Source organism: Drosophila tropicalis, unplaced genomic scaffold (genome assembly GCF_018151085.1).
Source record: "Drosophila tropicalis isolate 14030-0801.00 unplaced genomic scaffold, ASM1815108v1 contig_593, whole genome shotgun sequence".
NCBI classification, from domain to species: domain Eukaryota; kingdom Metazoa; phylum Arthropoda; class Insecta; order Diptera; family Drosophilidae; genus Drosophila; species Drosophila tropicalis.
Window position 1 is genome coordinate 5,570,315 of NW_027173070.1, and position 14,856 is coordinate 5,585,170.

Sequence of the window (14,856 nt, forward strand, 5' to 3'; positions counted from 1 at the left end):
TCAATACTGTGATAACGTTTGAGTGAGCCAAGTCGTGTATGTGGTGAAGGTTTCAGACAGATTACACACTCCTCGGTGCTGCAAGAGAAGCGGAAGATGTAAAAGAAAACAATTTCTCTTTGTTTTTGGGGAATTTCTTTGTTCTTTTTCGTGTTTTTGGTATAAAAAATAATACTTTACTTTACATTTTGGTAGACTTAAGACATAAAAAACATGCAGATATATTTACAGGACATGGGAGTTGAAGGGGTCTAATAATCTAAATATAATAGTATAAAACGAAATCTCTCTGGTATTGTGTGTGTATGTGTGTACATATTGTTGGTGTAGGTGTAGATTTATGGCATTGGAGTCATTCATAGTGTCCTATGGGCACAGGACTTGTGGAAGTCAGTCTACAATAAGAACAAAAGAACCAAAGAAAATTTTTTAAAAATGGCAAAAGAAATTGTGAAGAAAGTAAATAGAAAGGTGCAAGGTAGTAGATATGGGACAATGATTGCAAACAAATGAAGTGTTTTAGGCGATAGAAGCAACATTTAAATGAAACTATCCTACATCTACCTATGTATATATTTATAGTTTACTATTCTTTTTCGAATGTGATACGCACCGTAGACTTTCGGTTCGCGACCGCAGCGAGTAGTCTTTGGATGTGCGTTGCCTGAAAGGGGAAATTTATTGTATATATATATATAAAGTTTGTTTTACATAGACAAGAAGAAATTTCAAAGTTTCTCCTCTCTCTGTCTCTCTCTTTTAAGCGAAAGCCACAACATTCAGAAGCCCCATTCAAATGATGTGAGTGACAAACAAATTGACAACATTTAAATGTTGATGCCTTAATTTAAAACATATATTAATTTAAGACATTTATATATAGATTTCCCACCTGCGATTTTTCATGGAGCTGCTGCGATGTATATTTCGACTCTCGCGCCAACGTACAAAACGATGTCTTAGTGTCTGACGCACCTCCGAATTGAGGAAGCAATAGAACAAGGCCACAAAGAAGCCCTAAAAAAGTCAACGATCGCATTTAAATCAAAAGGGAAATGTTGTGTGTACTCACCTGTGTGCTTATCAAGAAGGCTCTAATGGCCTCAAAGAGATTGCGACTTATGCCCTGTTCGGGCCCAGTTAAAACTAACAAATATGTTATGCCGAATAATGGAATCAAGACCAGCAATGCCTTGGAAGCCTTATAATATTGACGCGTCTCCAGCGTGTGAGCGGAACGTAGTTTGGTTATCAAAACCTACAACAAAGTGTGTTCAATAATGACATTATTAATAAGCAGTTTCTAAGCTGAACGCCAAATGGCTTCGATCAAGTTCATTGGGGTTTAGCATTTAAGAAATATCATTGATTAGTTACTAAGATTAAGCAAAAAATTTTAGTAACTCAATGATACCCAATTCTTATGATAACGTTTCTTAAATTAAAATTTCGCTTCGCTTTAAAAACATATTGGAGGAGTTTCTTAAGCTATTTGAAGAATATAATTTCATAAACGGAGAGAACTGCAAGAGATTCACTTAATATTTAATAAAGTTTTTCAATCTCGTTTATTAACCTCGAATTGAACATTGAAACGAAGAAATTTTGACATTTATTTCAGGTACATAACACCAAGTCGAACAAGATTTGATCATTAAATCAAAACTTTTCAAATGGGCAGACTCAAGACGATTTGCAAGGCAAAACTATTATTTGAACTACCCAATTGGTATACTTGATAAATGCATATCTCTAACGACACAAATTGAAACCCCTTAACTTACCCACATAATGCGTATGAGGAAAACTAGATTGATAAGTAAAGCCACCGAAGCGGGACCTTTGAATATCCAATCAATATGAGATTCGCGCATCCAAGGGCATTCAATTTCCAACTGAAATATATAATTTATTATTTATGTTCAATATGTCGATTAATCGGCTTACCCCATTGAAATGCTCATTTTCGAGATGTGACGCAAACGCCTTGGCTATGGACCATATCAGAATGCATAATGCCGGACAGCCCCAGCCAATAAGAGCATAGATTATGAAACTTATGTTATCGCTGGAAAATGTTTGCACTACCAATGTATACAGATATAGACCTAGAATATATAAATAATTCTAATTGGAAAAGTTAATCAATTATGATTACATTTTTTGCTCACCTTCCACAAACATCCAAAAGAAATTGGTCAAATAGAAATATTGAAACATTATGACCAAAGTAATGCAGCCAGCCTGACTAGATTCGGTGGTAATCTTTGAAGTAAATATAAAATTAATTGATTTTTGCTTGGACTATACATATTTACCAATAAAGAATTTTCGGTAAGTCCCTAGACCAAATATTAGTTAAACGATCTTTTTAGATTGTAAAAACTAACTTTTGCAACTGAGTATTGCCTACTTTAAGGGACAACGTTGCTTTGATTACTTAAATCCTCCACAGATTAAACTTACCACTTGCAGAAACAATGTGAGAATCCACAATAGAGCTGAGGTTATATAGGTTAGAAACAGATTCGCATGTATGGTATTTCTCAGACAACGCAAATCTCTAAAAGAATGAAGAGAGAATAATTTCAGGCCTGTAAAAGATTACTACCCCATAAACTTACTTAAAGCTTAAAAATATAATGAGAGCCACCACAAGAGTGGCAAAACTTATAAAATAACCACAGGCATAGATTATGGCTGGCAGATCGACACTGGGTGAAAAATCTGGCACTATAGGAACTGAGCCCGATTGCTGATGGCAACGATCATAATTGGAATAATGGTCCCATGTGCCATTCGAAAAGCACATGCGGGTGGCATTCTCTAAAGAAATCATAAATATTATATAAATAAAGACTCCCCAGACAGAGAGGTTAATCTGACTTACCTGTGGTATCATAATGAACCCCCTTGAACTCCTCAAAGCAGGGTAGAATGGCCAACGTTCCGGCATTGGTTCGTGGCCAACAGAGAACCGAATCGAATGAGGTGAGGCAGCTTTGTGGCAACTGGTATTTGAGTATACCAAAATTACCGAAAAGTAAAAATGAGATAAAGACTTGTGTTTATTTAACAGAAATTATTCACATTAAAAGTGGAAAAGTTCCAGCTGTCTGAAAGACGTTTATAGCTGTCATAAAAGCGAATTTCATTTTGATTGATATGACGAATAGATAGAGATGACTATACATAAAAACCTAAAAGCCCTGACCTTTCATAATAGCATCTTTCACTTTTGATAGGGTATACGAAATTTCCAGAATTCATTTTCTCAGAGAATTTGTTCCTCACATCTTCTAATTTTCTTGTATGTATATAAATAAGCAAACGATTTCTCTTGTGGATGTGGTAAATATATACAGTGTACTACACATATACGTACGTATACACATATTTACGTATGTATATGTATACCGAGCATTATCAATTGAATCTATTTACGTGTACGAAAACTAAACAATTTTGCCGTCTATATACTTACCACCTCCTCTTCTGCTCCATTCATACATACATACATACATTCTTTATTTGCCTGCTATAAATTATCATATATATTAATATTAAGTATACGACCCACTGGCATTGTCCATCTATTTTATTTGCCAAGTCTTTTAACGCCATGGAAATCAAAATCAAAATAAATTGCACAAATCTATTTAATACATATTGGGCATATTAAATGTCTGTGTCTATCATTTGATTTTCTATCTACAATATTTGCCTCTTATCAGTTTGACATTTTTCCTTTGGGTTATATATGTAGCTCAATTGTCTCCCTCTCTCTCTGTCTGTCAAATTTTTAGAGGCTTGTCCCCAAGCATTAAATGATAAGCAATGGCCTTCACAACATATTTCGTTTCAACAATTATAAATTATATAATACACAAATCGTCATTTACATATTTAGTCATGAATGTGGCAAGTCGATGAAAGGGTAAAATTTTGAGTCAATTAAAAAAAAAAACACAAATCCTAAATAAATAGGAATTGAAATTGTTTTCTTAAGAATTTCCAATAAATTTCTTACTTTCAACTATTTTACTTTTACTTTATTAAAAAAATTTTTGATTTATTTTCAAAATTTGTAACCCAATAAATTATAAATAAATCTTGGGTCTTATCATTTTATGATTCTCAATAATGTTAATATACTTTTTGATATATCATTTACCGAGAAGTCTTAGCTGAACACAGGAAATCGAATGTCTGGATAATTCCAATCACAAATTCACCAAATTCTCACCCTTTATTCCATCAATACTGGTAAAGGAAAAACGCTTGTTTCTCTACTGCCTACACGTGTCTTGTAATTCTTTCAAAGACATATAAGACTTGGTCTAGACACAACTACTTGACAAGCATATGAGTCACAAATATAAACAAAAAATTTGGATTTCTGGCGAACTAAAGGCCATGTGGAGTGTCTTTCTATGCGTAGTTGTTTTTATAAATTGACTAAAAATGAAAATATCCAATATGAGATGAGATTTTCTATTGTTTTGAAAGAATTTCATTTGAATTCGATTATATTTTACATTTTTATAGGTTAAAACTGTCAAGGACTGATGAAGTGTCCTTTATAACACTTTGCAGCCTGCTGCAAATTCTTCATATTGTTCAAATCTTGTCCATAAAAGTAGCTTAAGGACAGTTTGCAAATGCATTAAAACCCAAAAAGCAAAACTTTCGAAGAATTAATTTTAAATTTTTTGTTAATAACTGGAAAACAATTTTTTTAAAGCTATGCGTTTCGCTTCAACTAGTTATAATTCGCAACTAGTTTTGGCGTGGAAGTCAATTGTCATAACATAAACTTAAACTTGATAGACTTGCATTTCAATAAAAGTTCTTTCATAAAGTTGAAATAAAAGTGCAGTTTAAAAATTTGTAACTTCTACAAAATAAAATACAAATTTATGCCTTAGTCTTAACTTATTCAATTTTAAATTAAACAATTTTCCAAAAATTTCAGCAATTCGAAAAGTATTTTATGCAAATAAGTTTTCAACAAAACAATCTGCTTTTAGCCGGAAGTAAAATAAATATATCTTAAAAAAAATAAATTGTTCTTGACTTTTCACTTAAGGATTAAGATTAAATTTAAACCAAAAAACCATCCAAAATCTTTCTCCTTTAATAACCTTTAAGTCCCCTTTTAGAGTAAACGCCCCTGGTTGAAAAGTTTTTTGTTTTTTTTGAAAGCCACGCTAATAATAACAAGTTGGTTGACATTTAGTTGACAATTTTTGTGCTGTTTAACCTCAGGGTTATGACAAATGAATATACAAAAACAAAAACAAAAACTTGCTAAAATCTACAACTAATTGAGTTTCATTCATGGATTTCGTATATTTATAAAAAGCAAATAAACATGCGATATTTTTATCGACAAAAAAAAAAAAATCTATATATAGAAATAATGACATTAAGTAAAGTTTGCCATTATTTTTTTCTCCTGGTGAAATTCTATGGAAAATTCATTTGTGGATTATGCTAAAAGTTTCTTATTTAAGTGGAAAGTTTTGTGTGTTTGTGTCGAAATATGGATTTTGCACATTGCCCTCCTTCATATACTCACCCCTTGCTGGCTGGCCTCGAACTCGGTTTGCTGTCTGCATTGTTGTTCCAGTGTGCGATTGATGATGAGCGCCCCACTGTGCGGCGGCTGTTGATTTTGCTGTTGCTGATGTTGTAGTTGTTGTTGTTGCTGCTGCTGCTGATGATGGTGATGCTGGGTTCCAATTAGTGTACTGGCCCTCTCCAGCATGTCCAGTGAAAAGTTGGCTATGGCATTGGCAATATGCTCCGGTGAGGCGTCATCCAGACTTTCCACCAGAGCGCGTAAATCGTCATCGGACATGGCGCCGTCGATGTGGGTGGTTTTGGTTGCAGAATTGCAATTATTTCTTTACCTTTCTCTGTCCCACCTCTCTGTCTGTCTGCACTCTATTACACCTCTCTTTTTGCTTGGTGGGTTTTTGTTTTAGTTTCTGTTTTTAGTGGTATTAGCAGTTGGTAGTAGCACTTACTATGTAGCCATATGTACAACAATGTTGCACTTTTTTATGACTTTCTCCTGACAAAGAGGGGGGAGCTTTTAGGTGTCTCCTTGGCCTCTGCCACCTTCTTATTATTCGTGTTTTGTTTAAACTGTCAACGAGGCGTGGGGTTTGCGGCTTTGGTCTTGAACTTTTTGCTGCGCAATTAAACAATCGAGAGAATCTCTGTAAATATTGCAAGAAAAAAAAGAAGAAATATGTATATCAACTAACCGAAAAATATGTACATATAGGTATATATAATAGAATGCTGATTATAATCTGCTGACTATTATCTGAGATAAAAAGTAAGTCACGGACCGAAATCATCAACATATATTTCTATGTGCAGGGGCAATTTTTATTTTTTGGACTTTTTGTTAAAAATCTCTACAAATAATACGAAATCATATATAAATCACGTGGCACGGAGTGGTTCAGATAATATATAGATAAGTAAATAGGCAATCTTTATGGAGGCAACAGCCGCCCCAGAGCGGTTTTTTTCCCTTTCTATGGGGCGTGGCTGCAATTATGAACTCAACTAAAATGAAATGAAATGAACTGAACCGAAATGATATGTGTAATTCTAATCATGTGGCAAATGCTAGCTAATTGCACTCTTTATATACTCATGCCCTAGCTCGAAAATTGTTTTACTTTTTACCACCTAGTTTCCCCCCCTTTCTCCCGCCCCTAATACATTGTGGTCATTACAAACACCTGGCCTTGCTCTTTACCTCTCGCACACACACACACACCGTCTCTCTCTCTCTCTCATTCCGTCTCATTTGAAAAATGCTAATGCATTTTGTTTGGTTTTTGAGCAAAACTGGTCTCTATCTACTCCCCATCATTAGTTACACATTAGCTGGCCATAATCTTTAAATTGCAATTTTGTTCTAATGAATGTGATTAAAATCTTGCAAACGTGAGCTTGATAAATAATTTAACCATATGGCGGAATACTTGAATGAAATTGATAGTGATACAAAAATGTATAAAACAAACAATCAAACATTTTACCAAGATGGAATTTACAGAATGGAATGTTAGTTATTGATTTAAAAGTTTATCCCAATAATTACTTTGCACAATGTCAGGCATTTGTATAAAATAACAAAATACTATTTTTGAACGAGAACATGCATATATATATACATATATTTCAGATATTAATCTCATGAATCAAGCATACATATATATATATGACCACAAAGAGAACAAATGAATGAATGAAAATAATCTTTAATTAAAATTGAACCAATTTAAGAGGTTGCATAGGTTTTGAAGATAGAACAAAATGTTTATTTTTTATATCAAACCAGATATTTTGATTTTATTATTTAAATACTTTTAATTTCGAATATTCTTAGCAAAATTTATAAAATTTGTGTGTTTTTAAAGTTTGAAAGACAACATAAATGACATTTCAAATAGTAATTAAATATCTAAAGTAGTCCTCCTAAATTTGTAGCAAACTGAAACGAAAGTTAAAAACTTAACTAATACTTTTGTTCCTTTATATAAACTCTAGAGATCTAACCAATCCTCATTGAACAAACAAAGAGTTAATTAAAAAATTTGAGATATATTTGTCATGACTAATCTGAGAAATCTCTCAGATAGGATCGAGGGCTGACTTAAAGTTTCACTTTACATTTTTGAAAATTTATTTACTTGGGTTTTCTAAAGATGAGACTTAAAGTCGTTAATATCGACTATCAATATACATATATCTGATAAAAAGAATTACTGGAAAAAAGACTTTATCGAATAATAGCTTTTAAATATGAAAACGAAACTCTAATTCTGAAAGAATTAGAAAATAAACAAAAAATTCCTTTAAGATAGCTTTCAGATGTTTTTCCTTTGCGGAATTTTTTCATGCATTTCATCAGGCATAAACTTAATTGAAGTACACAGATATATGAAGGTAGATAGAGAGTTGTTGTTTTTTTTGTTTCTTCCTAAGGGGGCGATAATTTCATCTGCTGATTGAGATAAAACAAAGCTTGAGATACACACAGATGGGCAAACAGATGAGCAAATGAATGAGAGGTATACGCCAAACATGGGATGTGGTTGAATGTTGAGGTAAAGGTAAGGTAAGGTAAACGTAACCTAGGTTATACACCTGGCAACGGTAACAGCAACGAGTACATGATAATGAAATTTCGGCTGTCTGGAATGAGTAGAAGCAGAGAGACCGTGATTAAAACAAAGAGTGTCAAGTTATTTATTAATGAACAAATAACAGGCAAACTCGTGGCCCCTAAAACACGGAGTTGAAGAAGCTTTGTCAATGTCAAACGGAACAGATAAACTTGCAGCTTGATGAAGAGAAGCTTCCATCCCGGGGTCTTCTGCTTCTGATGATGTTGATGTTGAAGGTGATGGTGATGATGGGCAATGTTCGACATATTCCGTTTAAATTTCAAACGTTAATTGTGAGAAATGAAATTGCATTTGCGCAAATGTTTGACCATGCAATGCAACGTCTTTGATCTTGGCAAGGCCATAAATAGATTTAGCTAAACGGAATTTCCGTCTATACGAACTGTCCAGAATCCGGCGAAAATTAAAAATTAATATACATGGATCTTTGATTGTTCTAGTGTGTGTGTGTGTGTGTATGTGTGTGTAGCTATAGACGCATGTAGGCGGCACGCGTTGCTTAAATATTTGAGAAACCATACAATCACAAAAGCCATCTGGCCCCTGCCAACAACACTAGAAAGTAGCCAAAAAAACATCAAAAATAAAAGAGCTTAACTCCGATTTATTTATGAGAGGGCAAACAAGCGCATTATTTGAACGTTCGTGTGTGTTGCGTGTTTGACAAAGGAGATGGAGCGCAGCTTGGCAGCTAGTAGGATGATGATGATGATGATTATCAGCAGCCATAAGCATTTCTCAACTGTAGCGACTAATTTGGCCTTTAAATGCGCACAATTAGCGAGACCATAAAATAAATAAATAAAAACTGAAATCTGAAAATCTTGAATCTTGAATACGCCCCAACGGAGAAAATGTCTGAATGTTGTGTGTTGCCAATGTAAATAAGCAAATGCAGTGGGTAGGCATTGAGCAAATCAAAAAAAAAAAAAAAAAACGGGGGAAAAAAAGAAATGTATGGTAATATATATTTCCAATCGGGAGCCAATCGGGCGTATGTGTGATATTTTATTTGCCCAGAAACTATTTAATGATTTATTAAGTGTCAAAACAAATGGAAAATAAATTGGCGGCAAGCATGTGCAATGAATGCGCCACAACAAACGTAAATGAAGACAGACATTGCCGCCAAAAGTTCACCCCTTCCCCCACAATCCTCCCATCAAGTCTCATTGTGACAGGCACATGCCTCTATCTGTCAAAGATATCGACAAAATGCATTACGATAAAGAACTAGAAATACACTTTAAGAAATATATCATTGCAGAGTAAAGCAACAGTTGAAGGCAGTTATTGATTGATGTCCAAGATTAAAAGAAAACACTTTATTCCATTGGAAATGTTGAATAAATTCCGAGCATTATCAAAACTATATATGTACCTATCTTATCAAAATGCTTCCACTGATTGACCTAATTTCAAACGCTTTGAGTTTTCTAAAGAGAAATATATAAATGATAAATATTAACAATAGACATAAAAATATTAGATAAAAATTTCAAGGACATTGATGGAGATTTTGCTTTAGTAATTTCGCAAAATTCATTACTTTTTAGTTTATGCAGAAATTAGTTCATATATATCTACAAATTTGTGATTTTTATATTATAATTACACAGTGTGACGAAATTTCAAAAATTTGTTTCAATTCGGTTCACCTTTACCTTAAAATATACAAGACACACAGATGAATACACCAATCAAATAGCCAAAAACAATCTAACTAAAAATAAGTTTATCAAAAATGTATACAAAACGAAAAAATTATTAAATTTGTTACCCAGAAATTTTAATTTTTAAAGTTCATGCAATGTTTTCGTTACATATGAACGACTGTTATTTGTCGTTCACTTGTTTAGCTAATTGGTTTATTAAAGACTTAGAAATATTGTTGTTAATTTTTCTTTCAGTGTTGCTTCTAATAACTGATATCATGACCATATCAATTAAATGTCTTTAAGCCAATGCCATATGTCAAGTAAGCGTGATAAAAAGCACGTAAAAATTGCGAATAAAAACCTATCGAAAGCGATTGAGATAAAGAGAGAGACAAAGAGAGAAAGGCAAAGATATTACTATATAATATAAACTTTATGAATGAATGCTCACAGTCAGCGAAGCGTACAGAGAAACCCAGTTACAGCCACACACAGAGGAGTCAGACAGAGTTGGACGTAGATGGAAGATGGGAGGCGAGGGTGCGGGCAGCTGTTGAACAAATCAAGCAACAAAATGCCAAACGCATTCAGGCGCTATGAACGATATTTATGGTTTTCATTATTTTCTCTTCTTATTTTTACATTCTCGTTTTTTTTTCTGTTTTTGCTGGAAAAGCAAATAAATAAGCGGAAAGTCAGTCAGTCAGTCAGTCGGTCGGTCGGTCGGTCGGTCAACCAGTCGCTCAGTTACCCATCAATTGATGGCCGTGCCCCTGCCTCAATCGCCCACTAGTTGTTCATCACATACAAATACACGTAGAGAGAATCAAAAAGCAAAGCCAAACAATGTAAAGCCAAACAAACAAACCAAAACTACAAGCAAAAGTTTACAAAATTGAAAATCCAGTTGCCTCTGGACCGTACGGCCACACGACGTATACGCAATATCAATAGCATGTATACGCCGCGTTGCCAGACAACTTTTGACTTCATTTCATATGGACTAATTTTATTGCTTTGAACAACAACGAATGAAACAAGAAGAAAATCTCCTTCAAATATGCTTTGAACTTAGCATAAAGGTTACACCAAGACGTCAGGGATGGGGTAATGTGGGAAGCTGCGGAAGCTGCGCTTGGTAGGGGCGTTACGAGGGCGTAACATTTCTGTAAAGTTTGCTTTATGCGCGCCGCACAGATAATTTCATTTTCATTTGCAAGTTTTTTTTTTTTTGAAGCAAAAGCTGCGGGCATTTTATTGCCTACACACACAGAGCAAACACACACACGTGCCACATCAGGCCAAGGATCAGGAGCCAGAACCAGAAACAGAAACAGGAACTGGATAAGCATCTGGCATAGGGGAAAACACAGGCCACATGCATAATAATAATGCCCACCAGACAGACATAAACAATATGTATGTATGAATGTAGAGGTAGGCAGGTTGGTAGATAAATACATATATATTTTTGTATGTAGATATACAATATACATGATATATCTCAAATTCATGAGTTTCAGTTTTGTTTTTTAAAGTTTTTCTTTTGTATTTACTTTTCATTTGCAACAGGCGGCAACCAGGAGCGCTCGCAGGCTGCTAAGTAAGGGGTTCAATTTGAAGAGTATGCTTAAATTGAGAATATCTTATGATGGAGCATTCAATGGTCCATTCCATCAAAGACTAAAGAGTTGATGTGTATGGAGACTTTAACTTTCAAACTTTCCATTTGCATTTCGTCCTTCATTGCCCTTTCTTGCTTCTTCAGATGTTCTTTCTTTTATTAGATTATGGTAGCCTACTTAGTAGACAGATTTCCAAGAAAGTATTTTTTTTTTTTTTTTACTTTCAATCTTTATCACTTGAGAAAAACAAAACTACAAATTGCGTGTATAAAATGACGTAGTTCATTTTTATATTTCAAGGAGAATCTGACTGAGATAATTAATGGATGTTTATGATCCTCTACTATATAATCTAAATAATGAATTGTAAAAAACCATTGCGGTTTCTAATAAGTTAGTTTTATTGGTAGTTCATTCAATTTAATGGCAAACAAATTAGAATTTATACAAAAAAGAACAGTTTCTTTAAATTATATATTACTTTAAACGAAAGACATATGAAGGAGAGTCATAGGACAAAGGCTTGCCTTATATGCCACTGCCCAGCACTCAATCATCATTACAAACTCCTTTGAGGACATCAACTTATCCTCTCGAGACTACTTCAATTTCTCGATTACATCAAGTGGTTTAAAGTCTCTTTTTTTTTTAAAAAAAAGGAACTTGAGCTTTTATTGTCCTTGTTTTATCAACAAACAAAGCAAATCACTTCGATCTATATTTATATATATTATTAAATGATTTAGGTAATTACCAATACTTAGTTATTGAAAGACAATTTCAATTAATGGCTAATCTAGTTCATTATATTGGGAGAATAGATCTCTTGCAGCCTATTCCTTTTTGGATGTTGAAAACTGGTCAGTGGATCCACACCACGTGATATCCCACCGTTAGGAGATCGAGAGTGCAATTTGCTTTGCGGATATTGCTGCCTTCGACTGCCTTTACTAGCCCAACGCCCCTCTACTCAAATTGTTTTAGTATTTTTTTAATTATTAGTAATTATTATTTGTGTGCTTAGGTAACAGAAAACCGAAGATGACCAGCAAATTCTTATAGACTAGGGTGGAATTAACTCGGTTATGTCATTTGAAACATCATGCTGGACTTCGTCGATCTATTGGATGTCCTACGTGGAAGTTGGGAAGGTAAAGTTGGAGATTAGCCGAGGATTAGGCGAGTAGATGAGTTGTCTCGGTAGATGAGTTGTCTAAGTGACCCAGTCATTTGGGCAACTGAACAACGAGGACCCGGGTTCGAATCCCAGGCTAGTGTATGGATGTAGTTTACGTCTAAGCCGAAGGCCTTAGTTGCCAGTGCTTGTAAAATATAGTTAGGTTGTTAGTTTACAACTATAAACTATACTTATAACACATTTAAATAAATACGTTTTAAATATGTTCAAATGTTCCCTTGTTTAATTCCATAGATTAAATAAAATTATCATCTGTGAGTCTCTCTTATAGTTTCACGGTGGACATATGTAGTAAATCGACTTACGTTGTCAGAGATAAAAGATTCCTGCGACATTTCTATATATAGTCAGCTAACTAAGTTATGAAGAGGCATCGCGTCATATTCATTTATTTATTTGTTTCAATTAAAAATAAAAGTGCCTAAAGAGAGCTCTGCTACTTGGACTCAATATATTATTAGAAAACGCAATTAGCTAACTAAAAAAAAAACTAGAAAAAAGGAACTAGAAAACATAGAAACTGCATTTCCAAGTGGTAGCCACTCGCATTCATTTAGAGCTACTGAAGTGGCCAATTGGCAGCAGAATGTAGGCAACTTCTGATAACTCATAACTGAGACATCATGGGGAGGGGAAGAGGTAGGGGGGCTAAGTAGAATCCATTTTTTTCTACAATGTAGTTTGTTTTTCCCATTTATTTTTCTTTTTTTCATACACTCAAATATAATTAAATTTTCGCTTATTTTTTTGTTGGTTTTTTTTTTTTTTTTTTATTCTATTTACTTAACAATTCAAATTCAAGAGCCATAAACAATTTGTGCTGCCGGTGCTTGCGTTTGCTTTTCCTTAAACATAGAGTCAATTCTTGTTGTTATTATTACACGTTTTTTTTTTTTTTTTTGCTGTTTCTGTGTTTTATTATTTTAATGTTTATTTTCCATTCTGGTCAAAATGTTACAATGTTTATACTGGGTCAACAGAAGACGAAGAAGAAGAAGATTGTGATTGGGGCGGGGTTTAACAATTGGAAATGCAATATTAAGATGCATAATTAAACAAGGCCAAAAAGAGACAGATGGGGTGGTCGGAGGGGATGTGTTGGGGTGTTGGCATTTCTCTTGTTTTCTTATCTCAGACTATAAATTTAAAAGTCTTTATTCTTCAATTTAGAGCTTGGGGTGGGCCTTTTGTGTATGCTAATGGATATTAAATCAGTGCTAAGTGATCATCGCCTTTAATTCGGCCAGCTCTTTATAAATCATATTTACTCAATTGGTTATGTGTTGTGTGCGAGGCATTTTCTTTCAATTTGTGTCTATCAGATACAATGTCTATATACCATATAGACCATACCGACTATATAGAGCGGGTGCATTTATCTGTTAAATATTTTTCAAAAATTAGCAACTAACACTCACATGCTCTTCAAAGCTTTAAATTGTTTATCGCCTTTATCATTTGTTTTGCAACATTTTTGATTTTTATTCTTTGTTGTTGTTTTTTTTTTATATTACTTAACACACACAGACACACACACACGCACACACTTGATGGTATTTTTTTGTTTTATAAGATCATGACACATTCACCACTTTCGTGTTTAGATTTGAAAATAATTCTACTAAACGACCATACAAAAACCTGGCCTTAAGGCCTTCTATGATCTATCCCCGTCTGCGTGGTTCGTAGGCGTTTCAAGACGGATGCTGTCACAATAATATAAAAGATTTCTTCACGTTTTCTTTTCTGTGTTTTTTCTTTTTGTTTGTTTGATTAAATCAACGTATTTTGACGACGCGTTGCCGTTGTTAACCGTGTGTTCTACGTTAGACGATAACAAAATTTGTGACTCCGACTGAGACTGCGACAAACTACTTTGAATGACGACGACGACCGCGATGACTGCGACGACAACGCAACAATCTCCCCCCATGGACAGCGCCAAACTGTGCCGAGAATGAGAACAAGAAGAGAGCTTTGCCCTAGACTTTTGCATGCCGCCGCCGGCGCTAAAATGAAAAGCACACCAATACGGACACACACCCACACAGTCATACACATTCTCTCGCACACATAGTCACTCTGAGTCAAAGGTACATCCATACAAAGTGAGAGCAAAATGGCAGACCACAGCAGCCTACACACTAACCTGACCC

General features: G+C 34.3%; 1 protein-coding gene across 3 annotated transcripts; it reads right to left on the reverse strand.

Moving 5' to 3' along the window:
- Window positions 1–69: 69 nt before the first annotated feature.
- Window positions 70–14,635, reverse strand: Dh44-R2 (Diuretic hormone 44 receptor 2). Of its 3 annotated transcripts, XM_068288822.1 has the most exons (13): window positions 14,119–14,635; window positions 6,033–6,227; window positions 5,582–5,969; window positions 2,891–3,011; window positions 2,625–2,826; window positions 2,467–2,563; window positions 2,172–2,265; window positions 1,948–2,108; window positions 1,785–1,895; window positions 1,073–1,258; window positions 893–1,017; window positions 614–664; window positions 70–395 (listed from the first exon to the last, which is right to left on the reverse strand). In XM_068288822.1, the coding sequence occupies exons 3-13, from the start codon at window positions 5,861–5,863 to the stop codon at window positions 353–355; spliced, it is 1,473 nt and encodes a 490-aa protein (XP_068144923.1). In that variant the 5' UTR covers window positions 5,864–5,969; window positions 6,033–6,227; window positions 14,119–14,635; the 3' UTR covers window positions 70–352. The 3 variants fall into 3 exon arrangements, with proteins under 3 accessions (XP_068144923.1, XP_068144924.1, XP_068144922.1); XM_068288821.1 differs by having other exon boundaries at window positions 71–395; window positions 5,582–6,227; window positions 14,113–14,635; XM_068288823.1 differs by lacking the exon at window positions 614–664 and having other exon boundaries at window positions 5,582–6,227.
- Window positions 14,636–14,856: the final 221 nt, after the last annotated feature.

What these genes read in the sequence shown, in the direction of transcription:
- Dh44-R2 (XM_068288822.1), bottom strand. Translation starts at nt 5,863, where the DNA reads ATGTCCGATGACGATTTACGCGCTCTGGTGGAAAGTCTGGATGACGCC. An exon ending in AAAATGAGCATTTCAATGGG is followed by an intron (nt 1,896 to 1,947) that starts GTAAGCCGATTA and finishes TATATATTTCAG; the next exon opens with TTGGAAATTGAATGCCCTTG. An exon ending in TCCTCATACGCATTATGTGG is followed by an intron (nt 1,259 to 1,784) that starts GTAAGTTAAGGG and finishes ACTTTGTTGTAG; the next exon opens with GTTTTGATAACCAAACTACG.